Source organism: Netta rufina, assembly GCF_964035555.1.
Source record: "Netta rufina genome assembly, chromosome: 4".
NCBI lineage: Eukaryota > Metazoa > Chordata > Aves > Anseriformes > Anatidae > Netta > Netta rufina.
Genome location: NC_140127.1, coordinates 58,466,688 through 58,494,177, shown reverse-complemented (window position 1 = coordinate 58,494,177; position 27,490 = coordinate 58,466,688). Strand labels below are relative to the sequence as shown.

At 43.8% G+C, this 27,490-nt stretch overlaps 2 protein-coding genes across 2 annotated transcripts in view; one reads left to right on the top strand and one right to left on the bottom strand.

Moving 5' to 3' along the window:
- DHX15 (DEAH-box helicase 15) overlaps positions 1–7,617 on the bottom strand; it is a 45,269-nt gene extending 37,652 nt beyond the window's left edge. Inside the window, exons 1-2 of the mRNA XM_084286654.1 lie at positions 7,454–7,617; positions 1,263–1,605 (exon numbers count right to left, since the gene is read on the bottom strand). Coding sequence (XP_084142780.1) covers positions 1,263–1,605; positions 7,454–7,518 — 408 coding nt within the window. The 5' untranslated portion in view covers positions 7,519–7,617. The remainder of the gene's footprint in view (positions 1–1,262; positions 1,606–7,453) is intronic.
- A 16,558-nt stretch (positions 7,618–24,175) lies between these two features.
- The window catches only part of LOC311209269 (maestro heat-like repeat-containing protein family member 2B), a gene marked incomplete at both ends in the record, with an annotated part of 35,493 nt that continues 32,178 nt past the window's right edge, over positions 24,176–27,490 (top strand). The window contains 5 exons of the mRNA XM_084286533.1: positions 24,176–24,316; positions 24,903–25,068; positions 26,135–26,233; positions 26,726–26,877; positions 27,234–27,377. Coding sequence (XP_084142659.1) covers positions 24,176–24,316; positions 24,903–25,068; positions 26,135–26,233; positions 26,726–26,877; positions 27,234–27,377 — 702 coding nt within the window. The remainder of the gene's footprint in view (positions 24,317–24,902; positions 25,069–26,134; positions 26,234–26,725; positions 26,878–27,233; positions 27,378–27,490) is intronic.

Below are 27,490 nucleotides of genomic sequence, written 5' to 3'. Positions count from 1 at the left end.
ACAGCCTCATAAAGGAGTAACCCACAGGAAGCAGTGAAGCTTGTGAGATAGCTTGTATGCTTCTGGTAGCTTAAAACCCGTTTTTAAGAAGCCTTAGGTTTCTTACATCCTTCCCAAAAATTAGGTGTAAAGCAGTAACACAACTCAGTAAAAGCTTCATACCTTGGGAGCAATATGATAGAAAGCCACGTTTAAGCTGCAATCTCAAATGTTAGAACAGACCCTGAGATCTATGGATTTTAAGATCATGCAGCGAGAAATTTTGTTTCTGTGGCAGTGTTTTGTTTCTGTTGTTTTTTAAAAATGTGAATGTTCAGAATACCATCTCTTCCAAGTAACTGTGTAATCATTTTTTTTCCCCTTAAGAAATCTATAAAAAGCTGGTCTCCACTGAAACATTAAAAAAGCAACACAGCCCTAAGGTACCTTCCAAGCAAGAAGATAGTTCTCAAAATGTGCAGCAAAAAGGGTAAGTAACATCAAATATTTCAGGCACACACACAAAAAGGTGTTCACTACACTGTCCTTTTACATTTTCCAAACTTCCAAATTTTATTTTGTGACTAAGTTCTCCAAGTCAGTTATAATTCATTTTATGAAGACTAAAATATCCTTCAGTTTTTCATTGTCTAGATAAAAGGAATTTAGCAGGTTACAGAACAAAGAACTTGTTTACATCACTTTACCACACAGATTTTAAACAGAAAATCAGAGGACAGTTTGAAGTTTTAAGCAGGTTTGTCCAGCTACACACAAAGTGATGTGCCTTTCCTTAAAATCTTCCCCATTTTACCAATCCCCACAGCTCTTAAGGACAAAGGTCTGAATTGTTATCTGACATTCCAGTTTCCATTAAGTTCCCACCTGTAGCGCTATATTTCATAGAACACTAACAAATGCTTATTTCTGTAACATTTTTCCTATTTTCAATCTGCTACCTACACAGCAAAAGGGCTGTAAATTTGGAACCATCACTTCAGTTTGTCAATTTGTACATTTCTGTTTAGCAGTTAAAAACTATCTTCTTCTACTACAAAGATAACTACCAGAGAGCCTGATAGACAGTAGATTATTAAAAGATGTTTAAAGATTCTTTTCACATACTTCTGCATGAAGCGTATGAAATATTCAAGTTATTTTTGCCCACGATTTGTGAGGTTTTTGCACAATTAATTTCAAGAAACCAAAGAAAGTTCTAACCCCTGCACTCAACAACAGCCTCAAGCTTTAAAAACTGCACCATCATGTAACTAAGAACTCACCTGTGTTGTTTTACCAGACCCAGTCTCTCCAACGAGTACAAATGACTGATGCCTAATCAAAATATCTGTAAATCTTTCTTTATATTCCCAGACTGGAAGCTGTAGCCGTTTTTTCAGGATGTCATAGTAACGAGGTGTATGTGGAAGATTTGTGAAAGGGTTAATACTGTGTGGAATCATTGCTGGTTTCATAGGTGGTAACCCAGCAGCAATGAGCGTAGAGTTAGATGCTGCTCGCAATTCCTTTTCCTTCTCCCTTTCTCTGTCACGATCTCTATCTCTGTCACGATCCCTGTCACGATCTTTCCGGTCATCGCGGTCTCTGTCCCGGTCACGATCTTTCCTAAAAGGAGTTAGAAAACGTAGCAGAAAATTAGATACTTGAATATTTAAACGCAAAATAGGAATTTAAATACAGAGTGACTTCAGAGGTCTTTACTGCAAAGAGGATATAAACCAACTATTTTTAAGGAGTTCTGCAAACAGTTACCTGGACGGACAAGCATTAGGGCACAACAGCATGCAGTGCACGTCAATTACTAGATACACCCACTGAACATGAGCACCGCTGCCACAAATCCTCTCATTATAGAGAAGACTGAACAAAGGTATCACACGGAGAGCATCATCTTCGCCCTCTTCATTTCATGACTATCAGTAACCTGCTGTACATTCTAGACTCCCCACAAGTCTTCCTGTCACTACTTGCTACTAGTATAGAAGACCTGCCTACTTAGCAAGAGAATTACGCCAACTGCAAAAAACTTAAAATCAAACTTCTCTAGGGTTCACGTATCATGTTAACATCCCACAATTATTCTGTTTATTTTTGTTTAAAGTCTTCCATACAATTATGACTCAATCAAAATTGATATACAGATTGTTGAATTTGCAATTTCCTCAACACCAGTCATTACAGTTGCACCGTCTTCTCCAGCATCACCTCCTGCCACCTACTTCAGCAATCAACATCTGTATTCCCATTTGTTACCACGCCTAAAACAACAGCATCTACAAAGCTGTAACTGTGTGAGTTGTAAAAATCTGCACGTTACCTAAACAAATGTCAATAATTATTTCACTTCTTCATCACAAAGAGGAATACGAACTTAAAGATATGTACATAAGGAGAAGCTAGATATTAACACTACAAGTTTGCTGTATTTGGTTCATTTTGTCTGAATTAAAAGTAATATACAAAGCTAAAATAAGGTTAGGTAAGAATCAAATAGGCAAAGGAGACATAATTTGTATTTAACCTCAAACAACCTTGAACTTGTCTCTTACCTATATCAGGAACACTCTTGCAACCATTAAGCCCCCAAAATAATGATTTTGAGAATGCAATGAAAAAACATTATTTTCACTGTAAATAAACACTCAAAATTCAAACTCCAGCCTCAGTCTTAGAGGCACTTTCTGATTTTGAGGAGCTATGTACTCATTTTGCATGTAATTTCACACTCCCCTACTGAACACTCTTACCCTCATCAAGAAATCACTACTTTCACCCTAAGAACTGTAACTACATGTTTTTAAATGGAGATCTAAAGCTTACTGTGATTCAGCACTTTGAAACGAGTCCTGCTTTATGAAAACACCCCGCTATATTTGAAACTAGGACAAACGAAAAGATTAGTGGCATTTTCATCTGCAAAATGAAGAACACCCTCATCACCATTGTTTATGTAAACATGCATGTGAGCATGCGTTATGTTAACAACTGAAATCCCCTCAGAAAGGCAAAGCAATAAACTGAATGAACACCAACTTCAGAGTGAATGCAGATATAAACCTTTACAGGAATAATAATTAAAGGCAAACAGGACTTCCCCACTTATTTACCTGCACATACGCATGCCTATAATGAACAGAATTTTGTTGGTGTTTTTAACTACGCAGCTGGCATTGAAATGTACCCAGTGAAGTAATAAGGAAAATCCTGCATACAGGAAAGAAAACATGCTGGGAATCCAGAAGGAGCAGCACTTCTCATACAAGAGAAAAATCTATGTAGACCTTATTTGCTCCCTCAATACTTTGACATACTATGGCTTCAGAGGTTGTCACACCTAGCTTTGAGAACATTTCTTTAACACAGACCCACTGAAAAGAAAGAAGGGTCCCAAAATACACTGGCTATTGTGACTGACCTAATTCACTTTTATACAGATTTTCCCGAAGCTTCGGACGCTGAACTACCTAAAAATTGAGGGCCTTTTAGATCATTTGCTTGCATCTGAGACGCCATAGCTTCAACACCACTTTTAATGTGGCCAAGTACTGTGCAAGCTAGAAATCTGTTTTTAGTGTGCAACAACAGGCAAATATTACAGAATTCAATATGTTTTTTTATGTTCTGGTAGGGAAAACTTACCCATTACAAACTGAAGGAACTAGGCTCCATAATGCTACCTAGAGTGGTTAGTGGAAGAGTCTAGTAACATGTGTCAGACAAGAATCAAGTTTTGAACTTGTAGTTAATAAGCTATTCACAATTAGCGTTTTTAAATATATGCATGTATTGGGATAAACAGGTGTATGGTCAGACAGTAACATTAACAAGAAATCAAAACAAGGGTGTAAAAGCGATTTAAGTATGGTAAAGCAAGGGTAAAATGTGACAACCTGGTGAACAGCCCATTCATTGAAGGGAAGAACAATGCACACTACTGATGGCTTCTGTTGTTGTTTTTCCCACTTGGACTACACACCAATGAAGAGCTAGAAAGAAAAACCTTTCAGCAGCAGGCTGTTCCCTAGCTGTTTACTTAACCAGCATGTCAGCAGCTTCCACAGAGCAGATGAAGTTTATCTCCAGGTAAGCTTCAAAGTGGCAGAAACCAGCACTCATGCCAAAAGGAACAGCCTGATGCTGTTGCCAACCCTTCCCTTGCGTTGGCATGCAAACTTAGCAGCCCTGTGAAGAGCAAGCCCTCCCCAGACCCTTCCACCAACCTTAATTCTAGCCCCAATCAGTTTTCTGGTCTTCCAAACACTCTCCTGCAGCACAACAGTTGCCTTCTGTGCTGGCAGCTATTTGGCTGAGTTCACAGCATATATACAAACAATCTCAAGAACAAGACACTTGGTTAAACGGATGACAAATGTGATCTGGAATGGAAAATTGTGAACTCCCCATCTCTGTTACTTCATTTAACTCTTAAAACTGTTAACTTGTACAATAAAGTTAACCCATCCAGTTCAATCTACATTTCCAAGGCCAAAAAGTCAACTTAGAGGTTAACCAGGAGATTTTTCTGTTTTACAATGTTTACGATAGAAGAAGGGGAAAACTACATCTCAGCATAATGAAAGCACAAAATATATACCATGTCCTCAAGTATTTTATTTATATATATAAAATCTTCAGTATTGATTATTTCACAGTAGTACTTTTTCCTAAAAACATTTCCAGTCTTCCATTATTACTGAAATTCAGCAGTCACATCCAGCTGCCTTGCATCAACAAGGGAAAGGAGGAATGGCAGCTATGCTGCCAAGTGCGTTTACTGAACTTTCTAAAAATGCAACTTGGCAGCTCTTCATCTGTAAACTATCACATGTAAGTTACTTTTCATCCTTGCACTGAAAATACTGATTTCAAACACAAAAATGAACAATTAACGTAAAAGAATCAAAATTTAATCATGTTTGTTTTGTGCATGAAGCCCATCACAACCTCTATAATCAGGAGGAGTTTGTTGGTGATTTTTTTTTGTTTGGTTATTTTTTGTTGTTGTTTTTGTCTGATCTGCTACTTGCAGTCACTTCCTTATCTCCACACATGCAGATGCAAAAGAAACACAGTAACACTAAATTAGAAGACGAAAAACAAAACTGACAAAAGAAACAAAGGACCAGGTAAAACCACTGTTGACCACAGTGGAAGTCTAAACATATCCAACAGAACAATGATATTTTCACCACTACTAAACAGACATGGCAGTAGTTGATTGCAGCTGATGCGAAAAACTAACGCTGTTAAATGCAGATTTCCACTTTATATGTAAAGAATTAAAAGAAATTAAACAGAAGGATACATCCTACTAACAGCAACAGTGATGTTATACAACACCAACTCAACCATACTTGGGAAAAAAATACCAGTGTAAAACCATGGTATGCATTTCACATAGCAGCATTTTAACAGAAAGTCTTCTAAACTATTTGCATTTTTCCAAGTATTTTTTTCTTTATGGATGATCCTTCAAGCCCAGAAGGTAAGGTTACAAGAACAACCACAAGCCTGTTGGCCTGGCATCACTGCCACGCCGGGTTGCACAGGCCTGAGTCGAAAAGGATCTAAACCCTACTTGGTAACTTGACACAACTTGTACATTGCAGCTCGGCAGCCCAATCTGGATGCAAAGTACATGACTCCCCTGCATTTGAAGTAGTATCTACTCAAGGAGCTAATTCAGCTTAATCCAGTTTCAAACCAACTAAATTGCACAAAGGCACTCCGCATGGAGGAAGACAAGTACATGCACGCTAGTAACAAAAACCTCTCTGTATCTCAGCCTTCCGTATGCTGTAAAACTTAACAGCCCTTAAACAAGCCAGGACAATATAAGGTTACCGTGCCTTGTGCTTGTTGAACTCGGATCTCAAGGAATATTAGAAGCAATCAGACAACTCTGCTTATAATGACTTGGTTTTGGTCCTACACCATTTCATGCTGCTTCTGATAGAGGAAAGGGCACAAAACCAGTGTCTGTGGAGGCTTTAGGTGCCATAACAGCCAAAAACTTCTGGGTAACAAGTTTGTACCCCTGTTAGGAACTCATTACAGTTTTTACAAAATGGAAAGAGTTCAGGATGGCAGCAGAAACAATGCCACATAATAAAACCATACCAGAAATACAGAACCCACCAACACTCAAACATGGAACTCCTGACCTGGGATTATCCATAGAGACGACCATAACAGCTGTACCACAACCATTTAATAGCCAATTGTGGCATAACCACTTGAAAATTTTGCTGAAGTCTCTACAAACAAAAAAGCATGCATATGCAACTTTTCTGGATGCACACAAGAGTTATGCAAACTGCTTGCAAATCAGGCGGAAATGTATTAGAAGAGATAAATAGCTTGATCCATTTAATTAAAAAAAAAAAAAGATGATACTGTTCCTTCATACAGGAAATAGATGTTCAATAATGCACATAAATTTCAGTTTAGCAGAGGACAAATTCATTGAACTAGTGGCTAGAAACTGGAGCTACACAAGCTCGCCCTTAAGAAAAACAAGTTCTACTTGAAGAGCGAAGACTGTTTATCAATGAATACTAACTGTTATGGTGGACTTGTAGTTCCTGTGAGTTTTGAGATGAAAACTAGTCATTTTTATCAGATAAATATTCTTAATACTCCCGCCTAAACAATGCTGTTGGACTCCAGAAAGGGATTGATTCAGGGAAGTCTCAGGTGCTACACCAAGAAGGGTGGACTAAGTAAGAATAGCACTTCTTGCTGCTCCTTTCCTAATTAAGGATTTAGGTTTGGAGTCGTTGTGCCCCCACGAAAAGGGAAAGGAGATTGTGCAGAAAAGGCCGTAGAACAACTGTGAATAAGCGGATGGCACCAGCGCACGGCCTGTGCTCCCGCACTTCCATTAACCTTAATGAAAATCTGCTGGAAAAAAAGCAGTCCCGAAACTAACTTGTGCAAAACAAAGGAGAAAAACCTGTAACCCCCGGGGCCCACCAACCCCTCAGAGCCGAGCCAGGCCCATCCCCGCGGCGCTCCGAGGCTCAGCCATTAACAAAGGAGCCCCGCTCCTCCTCCTCCAAGCACGGCCCGACCGAGCCTCGCGCTGACCTCTAGGCCCGCATCTCCCGGACCTCCCGAACCAGAAAGGAAGAAATCCAACAATAAAAAAATATAAAAAAGAGAAAAAATAATTAAAAAAAAACACACAGCAGGCGGCGGGGCGAGGCACACAAAGCCGCCCCCGCGGCGCCCGGCCCTCCCGGGGCCCGCTCCCTTCCCCCTCCCCACGCGGCTGCGAGGCCTCCCCCGAGCCTAGGCCCCGCGTTCCGCCGCCCCCGGGGCCCTCCCGAGGCAGGCAGGGGCCGGGCCCAGCCCCCCGGCGGCGATGGGCAGCGGATGGCGGCGGGGATGAGGCGGAGGCGGAGGGGGGGGGGGGACCACGACCACCGCGGGCCGCGCCGCCGCCGCTTACCCGTCGGAGCGCTTCTTGCTGGAGCTGTAGTCGTCCCCCAGGTCTAGGCGGTGGCGCTTGGACATGGCGGCGGCGAGGCCCGGCTCTGCTCTCTGCTCTCCGCCCTCACCGGCGGCGGCGGCAGCAACGGCGGCGGCGGCGCCGCGAGGCCAGGCGCAGCGCTAAAATGGCGGCCGGAAGGAAGCGCCGGGGCCGCGCCAGCCGCGGGAGCGCTCGGCGGAGCCCGCCCTGCCCCGCCCCGCCAAAATGGCGGCCGGGGGGGGGGGTATCGAGGGGTGCCTCAGGGGAATAGGGTTTGGGGGCGGGTGTCCTGCTGCGGTCAGGCGGCGTGGATGTGTCTGTCCTACAAGGAAATCCCGTTTCTAAAGTCTCTAGTCTGAGCTGAAACTCCCACAGAGGAAGTTTACACCAGGATGACTACATCAAATACCCGTTTTAGACATCACACGCTTCCCTGGGTGCAATATTCACCTTGAGCGTAGAAAAAAAATGCAATCTTTCACCGGTCACCTGTAGCAGAGGAAATGATTAGAAAAACCAGTGACATTCAAACTACAAGCTCTGAAAGCACATGCAGCCTTTCACTGTTCAAATGTCAATGATAACTATTCATGGCAATGTATTTTGTGAGGGGAAAAATTGGTCTCAAAGACACAGAAACACAGGTTTTGCCTCTTTCTCTTGAAGTTAGTTTTCTACTTCCTCTCGTACTTCATCTTCCATGCCTAAGATTGCCACTGCAAGGGAAGCCGATGCTCATAGTAGAAGCACCTGTAGATGTGGTCACCGTTACCACAAGTTTTCTAGGGGTGAACACCACTACACTGTCATTTAGTAACACAATTCCTGAAGTAAAACAAGACATGCGAGTTAAAAGTGCTGTTTTCTCACTATAGTTAAAAGGTTTCGCTTTATACTTTGAGCTGTGATGCAACGCTTCCAGCCAATGTAACTGCCAGCAGCCTGCAGCTCTGGCCGGCTCCAGAAGGCCAGTCCGCAGAGTTGTTTCTGGTGCCCCTGAGTTGTGCTCCCCATCTCCTACCTCCCCTCAGCACCTTCCAAAAACTGGGTTAACCACCCAGACAAACCACGTTTGTCCTCTAACTGAAGGCTCAAATGATCCTGAGCAGGAGAAGATGAAGTCAGGCAAATGAGATGCCTCTAAATGACCACATCTTCAGGAAGCAGACCTTTCCCATGCTGGTAGAAGCACACTTAGTGCTTGGTAGACCAACCTCTGAGTTCACACAACCAGTTCCTTCAGCCATTTCTCCTCTTGTCCAGCACTAAGTCTCAGCAGCTGCCTTTGCTTTCAAAAACAGTCACTTCATACTTTAGCACAACTCTTAAAGTCAGTCTCTGAGAGCTTCCCGAAAGGCAAGAAACACATTTCTTGATACTTCATCAACTGTTCTGTTCTCTGTTGCTTCCCCTTTCCCCGTATATTTCACGTTCCCTAAGTGCCATTGTACTGGTTAAAATTCATACACTAGATAAGATAGAAATTTAAAGCACTTCCATAATATTACTGTATCTCTTCATCTAGGTACATTTGATGAAAAACATGTGCTCTGCAAAGCTTGTTCCCTGCTGTTCTTCCCTGCCTTTCTGCCAGAGATTACCACAACCTTTGCTTAGCTACTTGCATGAGCAGTCACTCCCTAAGTGTTTTGGTCAAAGAAACTGGGTTAGCTTAGATGTTTTGAATAATACATTTTTGTTAACTCTATCTGACTGTGAGGACAAAGGAGCATTCTCACAAATGGCTCAGCTAGCACATCTGAAAATGGTTAGAGGAGATCATCTAGCAGCAGTGACCTGTTCCACAAGCACAGCCAGCTCAGCAAGTGGGTGTTCTGGAGTTACATCAGTATAACTACTAAAATATTCCATGAAGACAGGTTCTTAGAGTATATCATTTAGTAGAAGAGTGTTTCTGTCTGTCATTCATTTTAGATGATACAACAATGGCACCCTCAGCTTGACTGGCATTCTAGACACTACTGCAATAAAAATACCGTTTTTCTGCTTAAAGTTATCAACCTAAATAAATATTCTTGGAGAAAAAAAGAAAAAAAAGAAAAAAAAAAAGATATTGAGCTTTTCATGCAAAGCCAGAAGTCATTTTCCAAGTTATATTTTAATGAATAAATAAATAAATAATCTAGGATATCTATCAGAGTTTGACAGAGGTTGTGTCATATAGGGATCTGTCTCTGTCCCAAATATCAAGCTCATTTTCTCTGTTGCTGTGACAGTGTATGCAGAGCTGCATTCTCAGAGTGTAGCTAGGGAAGGCTTTCTATGCATCTCCCAAAGTGGCTTTTAAATGACATCTGTCTTAAACAAAAGAAAATGATTATTGAAATAGAGTGCTTGAAGAGGAGACATTCAGCTAACCAGAGAAGGGAGAAAAAAAAAAAACAAATGCACACACACACAAAAAAACAACTTTAGTGGCTCTTAGTGGCTGGGTGGTAAGTGGGAAAACAAGGGGCGAAGATAAAAGCATTACATGCATTAGTTGTGATGAGCAGCTACTGCTGCGTGGTTCTCAGAAGGCAGCAACTGCTCAACATCGGGAGCACAGAGAGCTCTGCCTGGAGAGCTGTACATTCTAGATCTTGATTGCTCCTGCCTGTGCACAGCAGCATAAAGCCACTTAGGGTCTTGCTCCAGGTTGGCCAACACCAGCAAAGTTTCAGTTTCTGTTTTAGGAGGTGGGAAAAACAAAGCAGATATCTCTGCAGGTATGAAATCTTAAAAATGGTTATACTTCCCCAGCAAAAGCAAAAAAGAAGTGGATTTTGTGTCTTCTGGGGTGAGCAGGCATTTGAGTGCTGTCTTCAACTGATATCCCACTCACTAGCTGTCTCTATTAAAAGCACTTTGCAAGCTGCTGAACATATATCATCCACCCAACTGTGCTTTGAGCTATATAACTGCATAATAAACAGTCTCGTCCCATCCTGAAGAGTTTACAATCTAAGGCCTCCATCCTGCAAGCGCACACATGCCTTATTTTACTAATGCAAATAATCCTTTTAACTTCAAAGGGATTACTATGAGTAGCAAAATTAAGCATGTAGGTAAGTGTTCACAGGATCACAGCCCAAATATAAGATGAGACGAGAAAAAAAGATTGAGAAGCACAAATTGACATAATGACAAAGTGATAAGCGCTATGTCAAAAGCCTAAAGGATAAAAGAAATGTGTAAAATAGGGCATATTTAAGCATATTTTCTGCCTTTTCAAAGACATTTTTTAAATAAGAGTTTGCTTCCCCCTGCCCCCCCCCCCCCCCAATCTTTTATATCCGTCTATGAAAATGAAAATCTTAGATTATTGAAACAGGAGACATTTATGTGAGTTGCCATTTGACTGTCTATTTCTCGACTCTCCATTTCTTACCCTAGTTTTAAAAACTATACACATTGGTATCAAAATCCTCTTAGACAATTTCCAGTGAATTATTTCTTTGATTTTGGTGTGCACATAGTAATTACTATGCTATTTGGGTTGAAAGGAGCATTAACATTTAAAACTGCTAATGGTTTAGGAGAATAACATTATCTGTAAAATATTACATCTTTTATTCTGAATGTGCATTGCCTTTCCCCCCCAAGACTAAACATGGATCTTAGACAAGCTGTAATTCAAAGACATACCCTGGAACCAGAGAGGGAAGTCTAGTGTCACAATTACTGCCTGCAGCTAATTGTTTCACTCCCTTGCTAGAAATTACCAAGTCTATAAAGAGCCAAAAAATAGTCCAGCAGGTTAGCTGAAACACACCGTCTTCTCTGGTTTAAGCTAAAACAGAGGGTGGTGAAGTGAAACCACACTTACTTGTCCACTGCTGCAAGGGAAGCAGTAATAACAAGCAGAGTTGTAAGACAGACAGCTACGGGAGGTTAAATCTGCTGTAACTTGTGTGTTAAAGTCCTAAAATCTCTGTAATGTGTATTTCTTACATGGCTGGCTGGCTCGTGGTAGACCCAAAGCTATATGCTGTATATGCCAGTCTATATGCTCCCAGTGCTATGTCCACACTTCCTCTTCCAACATTTTCTTTACAGTATGCTTTTTAAAAACATGTCTATCCCTGTTTTTCTTTTTTTCTTTTTTCTTTTTTTTCTCCAATCTATTACACATGATATTAAATAATTTACCAGAAACTAATTAAAAAAAAAAGTTTCTGATATTTGTAATTGCAATCTGCTTTAAAAGAATTTATATATATATAAACAGATAATGCCCTTGGCAAATTACCCAGGAGCCTTAAATGCAAACGCTCAGCACAGACAAGCTCTCATTCTGTCCTCCCCCACCAAACCCGTGTGAATAAATGGATCTAATCTTTGTGTTCTGTCATATCATTGGAGAAAGAATACTTGAGACAAGAGCCCGTAATCAGAGTATGTTTAAAAATGTCAGACTTCCACATTTTTCAAATTTAAAGATATGAAGATGAATACATGGACTGATCTCAATTTCTGCAGTGAAGAAAAGAGGCAGCTTCTCTGTAATTACAGCAACTAAACTTTGCAACACTTCAAATATATATAAATCAAGGCTTTGAATTGCTGGGGGAAGTACATTCTAGGAAGGCAGCATGGTAACAGCAGTATTGCCATGACAGCCAGCTTTATCCGTCATAAAGGCACTGTCTGAATTTTGTGAATGGCCACTAACGTTATCCCAAACAGAACGTGTCTGTAACTCAGCCCGCAGGTCAGAATGCTCTGAATGATCCTGGTAAAGTTTCGTAACAAAGAAAAAGAGAAAGAGGCAGAGAGAGATGGCAATTATATGTATGTAGGAAAGTGTTCATTTCTGACTATCAGAGCAACCTGGAAGAGCAGCAGCTAATGGCTTAAGCAAGCCACCAGATCTTATTGACAAATAAATTATATACATCTTTCACTAACAGGGACAGATGTCAGGCTCCTTGCCCAATGACATCACCTTATCATAGTTGGGTAGCATTTCAATGACAGAAAACTCACCCAAGTACCTACAATCTTCCAAGGAAATGACGACTTGGCACCACATGGATGAGACAGAAAGGACCATCAGACACAAGAGTGCACAAGGCTGAATTTTATCCCCACCCCTCACTGCAGCCTGGGCTATCAAGCACACATTCTCAAATTTTAGCTGAGAAGTGACTTTAAAAGTAGCTATTGTATCAGAGTGTTAACCAGAGTCACAGCATACTCTTGAAAACAAACCACATTCTCCAGAAGGCCAGGCATTGCTGCAGACAGCCAGCTGCTATTCTAAGCCCTTGGGTCACTTGCCGAGGCCTTACGATCACCTCTAGTCCCTCAGAGAAACCTCGCAGAGCAGATATTCATTATGTGCTTTGAATGCAAATTGCAGAGGTCATGTAAATGCAAAATATCACCAATGAGTAAACCAGGTTATAAGTCTAAATTATATTCATTATGCACTGAATTTATACATCGTTCTGGCAACTTCTAGCTCTTTGCAGTTTAGGAAGCATTGTTTTAAAACCTTCCGCATTTGGAAATATCTCAACCTACAGGCTAATATGTTTAACTTGAGGGCAGTTTATCTTTTAAGCTTCTTACAGTCTAACTGCTTCCTAGGCCAACTCTGAAGTCGTGGGAGAAGCTCCTCAGATATAAGGTGTTTTTAGTGAGCAGTAAATATTTCATGGGGAACTGTTTGCGTGCAGAGATCAGGATTTCAAGCCTGTTTGATCTTGTGCTGGAATATTGGAAGTAGAACAAATGCAAGTTTTTCACTCAGCACTTCTTTTGTAAAGGCCTGATTCTTTCTTGCATTTTCTTTGCAAGTTTTTCATATCCACAGAGGGAAGAAATGTGCTATAGTGGCATATATTTTTCATTCCTTTTTTATTTAGCACAATCATTTATTTAGTACACTCAGAATTGCATTAGCCCCTTAAGACTTTTTGGTTTTGTTTTTGGAAGTCCCCTCTTTAACGCAACCTATAAAACATTCATATTCCTGCCTAAGGTTAGGTATGCTGGATCTACGTGGTACATCTTCACTGAGTCTCTGCTTAACTCTTAGGAAATTCATTTGCTTAGTTTCTGACATCCACATTGAACATACACAGTTTCAACAAGATAAGATTGCCAAAAAGCTACTCAGATGTAAAATAAGTGATCTAATAACCTCTACCTCATGAGCTACTGTCTTTGTAAGTCCTTATCTTCATAGTAAGTTCAGACTTCATAACAAAGTACAAAACTGTAGAAAACTATACAGACTAAAAATAGATAATATCCTATAAATAGTTTGTAACAAATGATTAACATTAATTATTGTCTCTTGCCCAGCTGGGACAATTTTTTTAACAAATGATCTTCCTTTCCCAGGAAAGAAAGGTCTTTCTTCTCTTTTCCCAGGCAACCAGACTTTTTCTCCCAACTGCATTAAAAATCCACTTGCTGAAAAATCCTCAGCAGCCAGTGAAACTCTGAGAGTGAACTTAAACTTCTGCAGCTGTATCCAAATGGCCTGTAACCTCCCTCTTGACAACTTCCTACCATAATTCCCCAGCCTTGTAGAAGTGAGGTTGTGTTTCTGTGTGTCATTCCTCTCCCCACAGCTTGGAATAACAATCTTAGTACAATCTGAAAACTACTATAAGAATCCTAAGTGAGTTGAAAGAAGGCATTAGCTAAGCTTCATCCCTTCCACCTTTCCTCTCTGCCTTCCTTCCCTTCTTCCTTCCTTTTTCTTTCTCTTTAATGCACTATTACATTACATTGCATACTCTGCAATGATATCCTTCTCTCTCGTGGGCAAGCCTGTTCCTAGAAGGAAAGAAGAGAAGAGTGCTGCTAGAGCTGCTCCTTGCAAAAACAAAGGAGTGACCAGAGTCTTACATCAACTTGTCCCTCAGCAGAAAACAAGGGGAACTCTGTGCTCGCAGCATATATTTTTTTTTAATTGTAACAGTCATGTCTAGATTAATATAAAGAACTGTCTGCTATCTTGTTTACCCTGAGGCCCCTTTTTGTATTTAAAGCAGTGGCAACCTTGCTGGTTACACAACTTCTGCTTTTGCAGAGATGAGCCATTTGTATGGCATCCTTCTTGTCTTGTAACTGGACCTGCCCCAGGCTCAGAGGATAACTGCAGGTTGGATTTATTATGTAAGTGCTTGCTTTATGCCCAGATCTGAAAAGTACTGGGAAAGAGGATGGTGAGGATCATACCACTGACAAAGTCTTGCTCAGACTCCTTAGCCATGGACTGCACAGCAGATAACTAACAGATACCTTGTTCTGAAGGCAGCAGCTCACTCTCAGGCTTCGTTTTCTTGTGCCCCATCTTGCATCAAGTGAGTGCACATTTTGGTTTTATAAGAGATGCCTCCAGAAAGAGAATGCCCAGGAGTCATCTGTGCCTGTTAGGTCATATGGAGGCTGCACGGCCTAGGTAAAGCAAAGCTGGTTCAAACTTTCTTTTGTTTTCTACAAATATGTAGTGCTATTATATCATGTATAGTATTGTACAGCATTGTATGGTGTTGTACAGAGTATTTTCATGTACTATACGAATCTGTAACTCTACTATTATAGCAATACTACATGGTTACAGTAATACTGTTATAACAAGAAGGGAGGCAGGCAGGTAAAGGAGTGCTTCCTTCTGCAGTTTTAACATTTGTTGGAGTACCTCCTGCCTAGGCAATGACACATGAAATATGTCACATGCGACCCAGTGCTCTGCTATGCTTACCGTGCAGCAAGTAGCTCCATGGGAGTAACGGAGGTTTTCAGCCATGGTGCTGCAGCACTGCCTTAGCAGTCCTGGCTGCTCGCTGCCATCGCTGCAGTGCCCTCTCCCTTGTTATGGCATGCTTGTTTGGGTAGTCACACAGCTCATCAGGCTGTGAAACTGATACGGCTAAAAACGAGCCTAGCAACAACAACATAAAAGCAGTTTCTGAGCCTGTTTGGTTTCCCAACAAGGACAACAGATGGAGTAGCACGAGGACGCAGACAAGCAACTGGAGACAGGACACTGTGTCAGCTGCCAGATCTCCTGAAAAGATCCATGACACATAGCAGCCTGACACTGCTTATAGTGAATAAAGTTCAGCACTTGAATATGTCTGTGGAGAACCAGGAGCAAAGAAATACATATTTTCTTGTAAAAGCTATTTTTTTTCATTATGTATTTTTCCATACTAGCTGACTGATCCTACATAAAAGTGACATCCTGATTGATTTGGATACATTTACATGAATAATATTAGCTGTTCTTAGAAAAGCACCTATTCAGCATTTTTTCACAGAGATACACATCATATGACATCAGCTTTACTTTTCCACAGATACTAGTGGAAAGTAATTAATATCTTGGAGCAATTTTATTGTGAAGAATCCTAGACATTTTTCCTTTCTTTTAAAAGAAGGGAACGCTGCTCAGCATCCTGTGGGGGAGGATGATGGGCTAAGGACTGAGTCTTCAGAACAAATATTCTCTGAGAAGCAGGCAATGTCCTACAGCAAAACATTTTGGTCTGCAGGAGCAGTAAAGCAGGAAAAAGCATTTCAAGTTTTCCAAAATGTAGCTGAAACACTGTAAACCTTGTGGAGGATATTAAATCAAACAAGAGTCTTATCTGCTTGTCTTTTTAATAGTGTATTTATTTGGATTTATTAAAATCTCAAATAACCTGAACAAGACCTGAGCAGCTCTGTTGCCTGATAGACATTCATACAACAGAAAGCTCTAATATCCCTCCTACACGTGCTGTAACTCTGAAGCTCTCCCATAGGTGTAGTTTTTATAAGCTTTCTGATCTACTTTTGTCAAATAAGCCACATTAACCAAGAGCTGATTGTTGGACTGCTGTAAGTTAACCATTAAGTCATTTGGACAGAAATGAGTTAGGGAGCACTTACATAAATTGTTTTCTTGGAAGATTAGGGTAGCAGGGAAGTGTTAACAGTCCAGCGGAGAGACATTGCTAGGAAGTTGAAGGTAATAATGTTTTGTAATCCCCAGGATGGATCGAGGAGAGGTTTGCTGCCTCTGCTTTACAAACGCTATGGAACAATACCCTGTGCAGATCCTGCAGGTGGTCTGTGGTAGTTTATTTGTAGCCACAGCTCCCCCCATCTCTGTTCTGACTGAGAGTAAATGCCACTGCTGGCTAATGCCATGGTGATTAATAGTACTGAACTGAAATATTCTCAGTAGTTAATACTACTAATAAGAAATGGCTAACAGGCATATTCATAACCTGCTTTATCATGTCTTAACAATTTGCTTTTCTGAATTAATTCCACAATAGTTAAGATTGAAATTGGTGTCAGGACTTTCAAATCCATCTACCTATTTGATTGTTCCAAAATTTGTCCTGTTTCACAGGGTCAGTATGAAAAATGCTAACTCATTTCAGCACAAAGTTTTTAAGATGTAGTCTATCCTAGCAATCTTGCATTCACAAAATCATCCAGTTTTGCTTATGCCTATCATCTGGATGCTCCCTGGAGGAATCCTACTTTAGATTTATCTCAGCTCCAACATTGTTTTCCCCCTGGGGAAAAGGAGAAAGAGCAGGGTGTATAAAAGATGAGAATGCCAAGGGGAAAAACAGCAGTGGCAAAGGGACAGAAAAGCACAAGAGCTGACAGTTACAAAAGAAAAAGAAGCAGAAACAGAAGAAAGATGAAGAAAAATTAATCTTTCTGAACAGAGCCTCTTCTTAGACTTTCTAAAGGGATGTGGTTCTAAGGAGAAGATGGAAGAGTCACAGGAAGTAAGACTGAAAGAAAAATCACTTGAAGAAAAGGAAGGGTATCACCTTCTTTTGACTTAATGCCCCCAACGAACATTTAATGTGCAAGCTTGTGTCTCTTCACCAGAGAATATGGTGAAGAGACACAAGCTTGTAAGCTTGTATATTTTGTATAAAAATACACTGTATTTTTTATTTCCTCCATCAGCTTTCCTTTAGATTCAAATAGATCTGCTGCTACTGTCAGCAGCTCCATAAACCAGATCTGTGCCGGAATATTAACAAGGGCTTCTAATTTTGAAGGCGAGATAAGTAAGGTTTTCTTTATCACTTATAGTGTTCTTGTACCTTCAATGTTAAGACTCCCCCCCCGAGTACAGATTCCCTAATTTGTAGGTAGGTCTTCACAGACAGAAATATGTGTATATTTTATATTGTCACATAATTAAATGTAGTTCTTGAAACTAGTGTTAAAACCATCACCACCTCCAAAAAAAGTCCCAAAACATTCGGCTATTTCCCATTCACATCAAATAACTTATTAGAGACAGGAGCAGGGCAAAAGACTGTGTTTTTGCTCTATGTTTATTTGGAGTGTGCTCAAGTGATGATGCATGGGCCTGCAAAAATGACTTGGCTACCTTCTCTCCTTAACCCAGAGGAGGAGTGGATGCAATGTATTCATGCTACCAGGTAAACTTCTTACCGCATGTACTGGGTCTGGCTGGAATGTTAACTTTCCTGGCAGCAGCCCATACAGTGCCGTACTCTGTACTTGTAGCTGGAACAGCAGTGTTATCACACCAGTGTTGTGTCTACTGCTGAGCAGCAGTGGCACAGCATTGGGCCTTTCTCTAACCCTCCTAGGGAGTGGGCAAAAAGTGAGGAGAGAAACATCACTAGGGCAGCTGACCTAAACCAATCAAAGGGATATTCCATACCATGTGGTGTCACACTCAGCAATAAAAGGTGGAAACAGGAAGAAGAGGGGAGGGGTGGGCTCTCGTTGAGAAGACGTCGGTCCTCCTCTCGAACACTGGCTGCGTGCGTTGAGGCCCTGCTTCAAGGACGTGGTCAATCATCGCTCATATGTGGGAAGTAGAGAGTAATTTCTTTCCTCTGCACTTCCATATAGCTTTCATTTATTTTGTTTATTTGTTTTCCTCCCTTTTTCCCCTTTCCCTTTTATTTCCCCTTAGTTAAATTGTTTAGTTCATGGTAGTCTTTATTTAATTATTATAATTATTTCCCTTTAATTAAATTATCCTTATCTCAACCCGTGAGTTGTTCTTTGCTTTACTTCTCCCCCTCCTCATCTAAAGGAGGGGGAGTGAGAGAGCGGTTGTGGGGTTTAGCTGCCCAACATGGTAAAACCACCACACTGCAATGATCTTCCTGAAACCTGTAAGCAGTCCCTGTACAGTCAAGAGTCGAAGCCAAGACTGTCCCAAAAGTTCTGTATTCCACAACAGTTCTCTAAGAACCATATATCTTTCTCGTTCAAAGTCCTAATACAAGAAAACTGCTTTAAGAACAGTAGCCAATGCTATTAAATAGCACCTGTTCTCTTAAGTCAACTGTGAAGAGTGTGATGCATGCAGACACTGCTGGTGAGGTACACCAGGGCAGATCTGGAGTCTGAGCCCAGCTCTGCAGCCCACAGTTTGAAGGGGATGTTGAGAAACTGGAGAGGGCCCGTCCAAGGACCACCAAGATGGGGGCATCAAGGAGTGGTTGGTCATTGGCCATCAGCAAGCAACCAGGAGCAGCTGAGGGAGCTGAGCTTGCTCAGTCTGGAAAAGAAGAGTTAAGCAGCAGTCTACCATCAGCCTACGGGACTTGAAAGGGAGTCACAAGGACCCAAACTCTTCTCAGTAGGGACAGAAAATGCAACAAGGGGCAATGGACACAAACTGCAGATAGGGAAATGTGGGCTAGACAGAAAGAAAAACTCACTAGGAGGACACTGCAGCACTAGAGCAGATTCATACCACTGCTTCCCCAAGGAGGCAGAGAAATCCCCATCCTCCAGGGTTTTCAAGGCTCACCCAGATAAAGCCAAGGCTGACCTGGTCTAGCACTGTTAATAGTCCCACTTCACATGGAGCATGGACAGCATGATCTCCAAAGGTCCCTTCTGACCAATCTTTTTACAACTCTGTGAACCGAAAGTAAAGCAGAACTTCAGGAATGCTTTGAGAGCAGTTCAGTCACAGCAGAGTAAATTAAAAGATGTCATCAAATTATTGCTTAGCTGATGTCGCTGACATCTCAGGTGAGGTAACTATATCCAAGCAGCATAATTCTTAATCTTCAATAACAGCTTCAGTAAGAGTCCTACTAATGTAAGGTATGTGGATTTTAAATCACATTACCTTTCCAACTATAGAGATGTAATTTCCTGTAGATTACTGCTGGATATCTTCCATTATAGATGTCCAGGCCAAGTTTCATTAATACACAAACAGCACTATTTCTCATCTTTAGCAAGCAGGCACCTTTCCTTAACACTAAATTCACCTTTAAATAAAAGCACCAAACAAACTAAAAAATTCATCTCCATCTAAAAACAAAGCTTCCCCAAAAATCTCCAAAAGTGAATGGAAAAGAAAAAGCAGCCAAGGGTAAGAAAAGGAAAACACTGATTAATGAGATTTGTTTGTTCTGGGGTGTGATCAAACAGACCAGCACCACAGTCAATGATAAAAGGAGGCAAAGTGCTGTGCAGACTGTTATATTCATCTGCTTAAAATTCACATGGTCTGAGTGCTAGAATAATTTGCTCCACACCATCTGGCAGATATAAGAAGTACGAATATGTAGTGGGGGGGAGGGCGCGAGGAAATTTTCTGCATTCCTGTAGGATGTAGAAATATTGTACTGGAGTTTGCGACTTAAATCATACATCACTGTTCAATATATTAAACGCACAAATAAGCTGTAAACAATCCAGCAAATGCTAATTTTTAAACCATGTAGAAATAAACCTACAACATTAGTCTAATCCTACTCTTTGTATTTGAACTAGAATCTAATACAAGCCTTGAAATGCAATGCAGCAAGTGAGTGTGAGTATTACTCACTGGGCAGTGTGAATTGTGTATTGTTATCCATGCCCCAAACAGAGAGGATAACTGTTGTAGCTCTCAGCTAGACCTCTTAGCCTCTCTTATAAGCCCAAATTTTAAAAATTCTGCCAAACAACTGTGAAATCCTCCAATGTCGTTCAAGAAGCAAATATTCCTAGAAGATTTAAGCTGCTGAGATATGTAGAATTAACTTGTATATCTCAAGGAAATGTGAAAGCCACTTTTCTAAATGTGTTTCTGTGTTCCCTCCACAGGAAATAGACCATTCTTATACCTTTTACTTTCATAGTTAAGTGTGCAAGTTATGCAGCTTTTTCCTACTTTTGATACTTATTCAGCCCCTGGTATCACCCAAAATGTTTGACAAAGAATTCACAAACTGCCCTGAATGCAGTCAGGCACATCATGGGTAATGCATGAGACCTGAATCAACCACAAAGCCTAGGTGAACCTGAAGGAAAGACAGTTGTCCTGTTTTCTTGCATATTTTATCCCTTTGCTAACAATTTATTTTTTTTAACTGAAGAAACTGTGTTATTTCTATATTTTTAATGATACTGAGATCATGTGGCTGCCTATGCAGGTTTGATTCCCATAGAATAACTTCTCAGAGCAACCACTTCCGAGGTTTTCTTTTACCTTTTATCACTGAAGAATTCTTAGAGGGCACCAAAGCTCGTATTGCATGTGGATAACCAAATGTTGCTCTCAGATTAATACCTAGGGACCTGTAGCTAACAAGACAGCAAGCAGTAGCTGAGGAGCTGTTTTCTCTGGTGAAGTAGATGTGGTGGTGAGACCCTGACCAACAGGCTTAGGAGAACCCAGATGAGACAGACAGAGATGTCCCTGGCCTGTCAGCCTCTCCTTTCTATTTGGGAGGCCTTCATGTGTAATGTACCTGGGAGTCTGCCTGCTGTTGTGGCTTCTTTCCTTACCCTTGAAAGTGCAACCATGGCAGAGTGAGGAAGGGAACAGTCTCAGATAGTTAAAGCTACATCTCCTGGACCCCACATCAGGCAGCTCTGAGAACTCCCTCCCTTCCAGTTTCAACCAATAAAACATATAAATTTGATCAGTTTATCAATACAAGCTTGTTGAGCTACATATGTGGGAGCTGATGTTGTCACATTAAAATGCCTGAGAAAGAGTTAATCCTTATGCAAGAGTCCCAAGAGCGTTGCTCTATGACTACGCGTCTTAGACGACCAGAGTGTTTCCGCTTCCCCGGGCTGTTGCAAAGGATATTTAATTACAGCAATACTGCTGCCCCAGTGCTTTTACAGTGTTGCAAGGCAGCCATAAAGGCTGAGAAAGCATTCTCCTTCTAAGCTTCTGTTGTTAAGTGGCTTATAATGTTTCCAAAATGTGACCTTTAGAGCTGGAATTTATTGTGCTTGCATTCAGTCCAAAACTAATTTAATTAGGAAGTTCCAAGAAAAAACTGTTTACCAAGTATTGAGTCAGCTAGGTGGCAAAGAAGTACTTTTCAATTGCTGAAATAATTCTTCGAATGCACAAGAAAATTTTACAATAATAGAAATTTTTATTTGAGTTCAAGCATGCCACATATCACAGCTAAAGGATAACCTCATTGCATGCAACCCCTCTTCAGATTTCTCTGTCATTTATGGCCAAACAGTTTTCTCCATCAGAAGTCTCCGACAGCGATTTCCAGACATTGGCTGTTCTTGTCTCAACTCAATGTCTGCCTCTTTACTCTTGCTAGGAAGTGGTGGCCAAATATCACTTCTAGAGCGGTGATGTCTCAGTATTCATAACGGTATTACAAGCCACTTCCACCCCATATGACCACATGCTAGTGGTGGTAGCTGGTCTTCAGTGCTTTGTAGTTCCTGAAAATTGATGGCCTTTTTAAACATTTTTAACACTTTACTGGCTTGTGTCAGCACAGTACTGACAGGGACATATGCATTCAGCCAGGTGAAGGGCTGAAAAGAGAGGAAAAGAGGAGGAAAACAGGGACTGGGAGGAGACTGAGCTGTGCAGTGTCACAAGGTGTGGCCAGCTTGATGCTTGTGGTGAAGGACCGAAAGGCAGAGAGGAAGGACACGGAGCAGTAGCTGCTGGTGGTCTGAACATGACAGAGTAGTGCAACTGAGTCTAAAATATCACCTCTAGTGGTGATGGACACAGAAAAACACAGATGACAAGGAGATTTTTAGGAGATGGGTGGCTGGGAACAGAAGATGACAGTGAGGGAGCTGCGGGCTCCTTTACTGATCCTTCTGCTACGCCATGGGCCCCTCTGCTGCTACAGCCATCGAAGGCTTTTGCTGTTACTCCTCCTGCTGACCTGGACTTGCCTTTTGACCCAGGCCTATTGGCCTTGAAAAGGAGATGGATATGCTTTTCTTCGATCCGGGAAGAATGGGATACATAAGGCCTGAAGACCGAGTTGCTTGACAACTTAAAGCGAGACATATTGTTCAAAAGGAATGGAAAATGGAGACTTGTATGTAATCAAGAAAAGGAATGGAAAATGGAGACTGTTAAGTCATGGAACTTAAAGGATTGTTTGTTACCTTTTCTGCTTGTGAATATGTATAGGCGTACTCGATTTTAGTAAGTTATGGAACTTAAAGGATTGTTTGTTACCTTTCCTGATTGTACATATGTATAAGCATACTTGGGTTTAGTATGTAAAGCAATGTTCTGTATATTTAGAATGTTTGATGTTCGTGTGTGCATGTTGGTGGAGCATAGACTCCCCGCACACCCAGCGCTGTTTACTTGCCTTTTATAGCTTTTATACCTTTTAGAAATATTTGTTTTATAAATATTACAAAATTCAGATTTTGTAACATTTATAACACTTTGGAGACTCATTTATAACTCATTTATAACACTTTGTAGACTCAGGAGTTGGACTCAGCGATCCTCGTGGGTCCCTTCCAACTCAGGACATTCTGTGATTCTATGACCCCAGTGGAGAAGTGGTGAAAGGTGACAACCAGACCAAGATACGGTAGGTTTGCCAGGATGGATTTCAGTGCAGAAGTTTCCTCCTCAAGTCTACTTCAGCCATGAGCTAGGGACGGCCCTCTGTGTGGTAACAGGCCCTGGTGGTGATGTCACAGCGTATCCCTCCTGTATCCCTCCTACATCCCTCTGCCGTGGGTGCCAGCTGTGGCCCAGTTGCTTGTGGGGCCTGTAGGAGGAGGACCCAGAGAGAGCATTGTGCCTATCTGGGGACATCCTGCTGCGATGGAGAGGCTGAGAGCCCTTAGCGGTGAGGGGCAGCGGGAGGGAGGTTCGGGGCTGAAGCAGGACCCTTCCCAGCAGGCTGCTCGGGGCTGCGTCTCCTGCGGAGATTTCTCTCCCAACTGGCCAAGATCCTCGTCCCTACCAGCTCCAGCCCCCTGCAGCCAGCAGCACCGATGCCACCTGCTCAGTTCTTTCCTTCCTTCCAGGTGTGGGCTGCTGGCCCAGACGTAGACGTCACCAGGGCAGAGGCAGGGTGCCAGGGCCTGTCCCTGAAGCGTTCCCGACCTCTGCCACTGTTGCGACTTTGCTAGAGCGCCTGCAAGACGAGGAGGTGAGCTGGGGGCTCCCCACCATGATGCAGCGGGGGGAGCAGGGGGAGATTGTGCCTGGCGGCACCTCTGCCCTCCTGGTTTTCTCGTCCAGAAGCCCCGGCACAGGGCAGTGCCCAGCCTGGAGCTTCTCAAGGAGCAGTCATTTGCCCAGGCCCCATCCCAAGGTCCCATGGGTGCCCAAGCCCAGAGGCCAGGGGCTTTGTGTCCCTATTGCAGCTTCCCAGCCCCAGCAGCACCTCCCTAGGCTCTGCAGAGCGAGGGCGGGCAGCTGGCGGCGCGCTGGGAAGAGGAGCAAAGCAAGTGCAATTGATCGCTATGGTGGTCTGTCCCCAGGGTGACAGAGCGCAGACTTACTGCGAGCTCGAGACCGTCTTGTGGGGAGATGACAGCTGCCTGCAGTGCGGTGTCGTCAACCGGCTGCTAGCAGAGGTGTCCTGGGACCTGACAGCTGACCAGGTGAGATGGTGCTCTTGGAAGGCGATGGGAGCAGCCTGCCAGGCATTGGAGGGCAATGCGGAGCACACAGACAGGTTTTTCTGGCCTTGGGGCCCAACAGAGGCTCCCCAGTGGCCCTGAGGGATCAAGCGGCTGGGGAGAAGCCTGCCTGGGCTAGCGGGGAGCAACAGCTGGGGAGCTGCTTGCCTTCCTTCCCCAGGGGACCAGAGGTGGCAGCCGCCCAGCCCCAGGCACAGCTGTCCCCAAGGGGTGTTGTGGGGGAGTAGGGGCCATCTCCCCAGTGCCTCCAGCACACAAAGTCCATTTGAGATGAACCCCCGTAGCCAGGGCTGGCTGGTTCGCAGATCAGGCAGGATGGCTGAGGCTGGCAGGGCCCTCTGGGTCCACCTGCTCCAAGCCCTGCTCCAGCAGGGCCACCCAGAGCAGGCTGCCTAAGACCGTGTCCAGGCGGCTTCTGAAGATCTCCAAGGAGGAGCCCCCACAGTGTTTCTGTGCCAGTGCTCCGGCACTTGCAGCTGTTCAGCCCGTACAAGTGCCCCACTCAGCCTGTCTCCCGGGGGGCAATTCACCTGAGCCTCTTTTTCAGGGCGTGACGGAAGACACAAAGGTGGCTGCCAGCGACGTCCTGGTGGCTCTGGCCCGCTCCCACTTCAGCTTTGTGCTAGCCGAGCTCCTGGCCCAGCTGAATGCCCCAGGGAAGATCTCCAAGGAGTTCGTGCTCATCACTGTGGGCAAACTCCTCAGCACCAACGGTACGGTCCAGCACTGCCATCCTCCCTCCCGCTTTGGGCCAGGCTGGGAGAGCTGGGATAGAAAGGGATCCTTCCCCTCTCCACGCTGTTAGAAATGGCTCAGTCTTCAAAATAGGATTAAATAAAAAAAAATAGGATTTATTAAAAGAATAGAGGTAAGCAAACAGCGCTGGGTGCACCAGGAGTCTCCGCTCCACCAGGACGCACACCAGTTACATCAAGTAGCTGATTTTTATGCTCCTAGACTAATACATATTCATTACTACTTCTAAAAAAAATAGGTTATTATAATTAGCTTCCGGGGTCCAGTCCCTCCTACTGGAGCACGCGCATCAGTCTCCGGTGGTCCCTCTGGGGGTCTCTAGGGGTCTTTCATGCTGATGGCTCGTAGTCTTCCTCTCCAAGTTTTTTTCTTGTCCTTCCCCTTTGTACTCCTTGGCACCGTGTCAAGTTTATACAGCATCCCCTGCAGGTCTTGTCTCCTAGCTGTCCTTCAGCTTCTTTTTTTTCTTCTTCTTAATCTGTTGGCCACCTGGCCAGATATCAGAGGCTTGCATAGTATCCCATAACAGTCACTAGTTGTTATCAGTTGTTCTGAAACCCCCAGACATCAAAGACTTCATACAAACACAAATAGCTTTCTTATTGACACTTCACGGGTAATTAAAACATTCCTCACCAGCCATTCACAGGGACAGTCACACCTGTAGCAGTATTAAGTTAATCTTGAAGAAGACAAAAAAAAGGCTGTAACTGTTAGAAATAGAAGTCCGGAATAACAAAGGCAAACAGGTTCATAAATTTGAGGAGTATTTTCTGAAGGCTTGATAAATTGACTAGAATTAGGGGGAGACTGGGACACACTGCATCTGTGGTTCAAGAATTAAATTGCCAGTGCAGGACCCAGAGGCAGACAGGGCTGTTCTTTATTGACACGAATTGTTAAAACATTCCTCACAACGCAATCCGTGCTGAGCTGGGGGGCACCGTGGCTGCAGCGCCTCCTCCCTCGCTGCCAGTGCCGGCTGGGGGCTCTGACCGTGGCCACTCTCCGTTCTCTTCGCAGCCCTGCAGTGCATCCCCTTCATGCGCGTGGTGCTGTTGGGGCTGCGCACCGTGGTGGGCCAGTTAGGGAGCGGCCGGATCCTGCGTGCTGCCTGCGGTGGTGAGTGGACCCTGGGGAGGGGCAGGGGCAGGGGCAGGGGCAGGGCAGCCCCTGGCACCTCGCTCTGGTCTCAGAGCGGGCATGGCGGGCCTGAGCCCACGGTGCTGCCAGCCCTGGGCCATCCCAAAGCGTTGGGGGCGCCTGGAAAGGGTGGGTGAAGGTTTCTGTGGGCTGGAGGTGAAGGTGCCGGGGAACTCCTGGGTCCTTTTGCTGCCTTCCTGGGCTTTCCTACCGGGTGAATGTGCCCTGATGGGCAAAATTTAGGGAAGGGAAGGGCAGGGGCTGCAGAGGAAAATGCTGGAGCCTGCGAGGAGAAGGTGTCATGTGGAGGACAGAAACGGTGTGGCATTGTCATTGAGACACCTCGAGCACACAACTTGCCCTCGAACCTAGATCTGCTCCTGAGCTGAATGAACTGTGCTTCCAGCAGGCTGGCAGGGGGTGCCGCTCCCTTCCCTGCTCCAGGCTCCTTTTTCTCTTCTCTTGGTGCAGCTCTGGAGCAGTGGGCCAAAGTGGTCAATGTTTACATCTGCACCTGGAAAGGATGCTCCTTGCCTGCTACGGAGAAGGAGCAGCTGTACGAAAACCTTTCCCAGGTGTTCTGCTCTGTGGCAAGAAACTGGCTGGACTGCCAGGAGGAAGAGGTGAGAAGTGCTGCTTTCCCAGCTGGGGACGGCAGCAGGGATGTCCCCTGTGCCTGTGCCTCTTTCTGTGCCCAGCGGGCTGGCTGCAAGAGGCCCCAGACTGGCTCTGTGCCTGGGGCTGGGGGCTCCCTGCGGGGAAGCAGCTGAAGCCCAGGGCATTTGGGCAGGCAGGGCGGGGGTGAGGGGTGGGGAAAACCTCTCTGCCCTCCAGAGCAAGCCCATCTCCTGCAGGGCAGAAGGGAAAGGGCAAGGGGAAGGGAGAGGGAGAGGGAGGGAAAAAGGGCAAGGGGAAGGCCTCTCTGTGGGCAGGGCAGACCTTCAGCCTTTGATGCTGGGCCTCCCCGGTTCGTCTCCAGGACAAGCAAGCTGTCATCGGGGCCATGACTCCCTTGATGCGTGTCCTCCTGCACAAGGAGGAGCACCGGGAGCATGTCTGGGAGCAGCTCCTCTGGCTCCTGCACCAGTACCGGACGGTCCAAGACGCCTCCAGGGTGACCAAGGTGAGGTGTGGTGCAGGGCCTGGCACGGCCGTGGGGTCTGTGCAAGTGGCACAAGGGCTCAGGGATCTGTGGCATGCAGGGAGGAGCCAGGGAGCTCCCCTTAGAAAAACGTG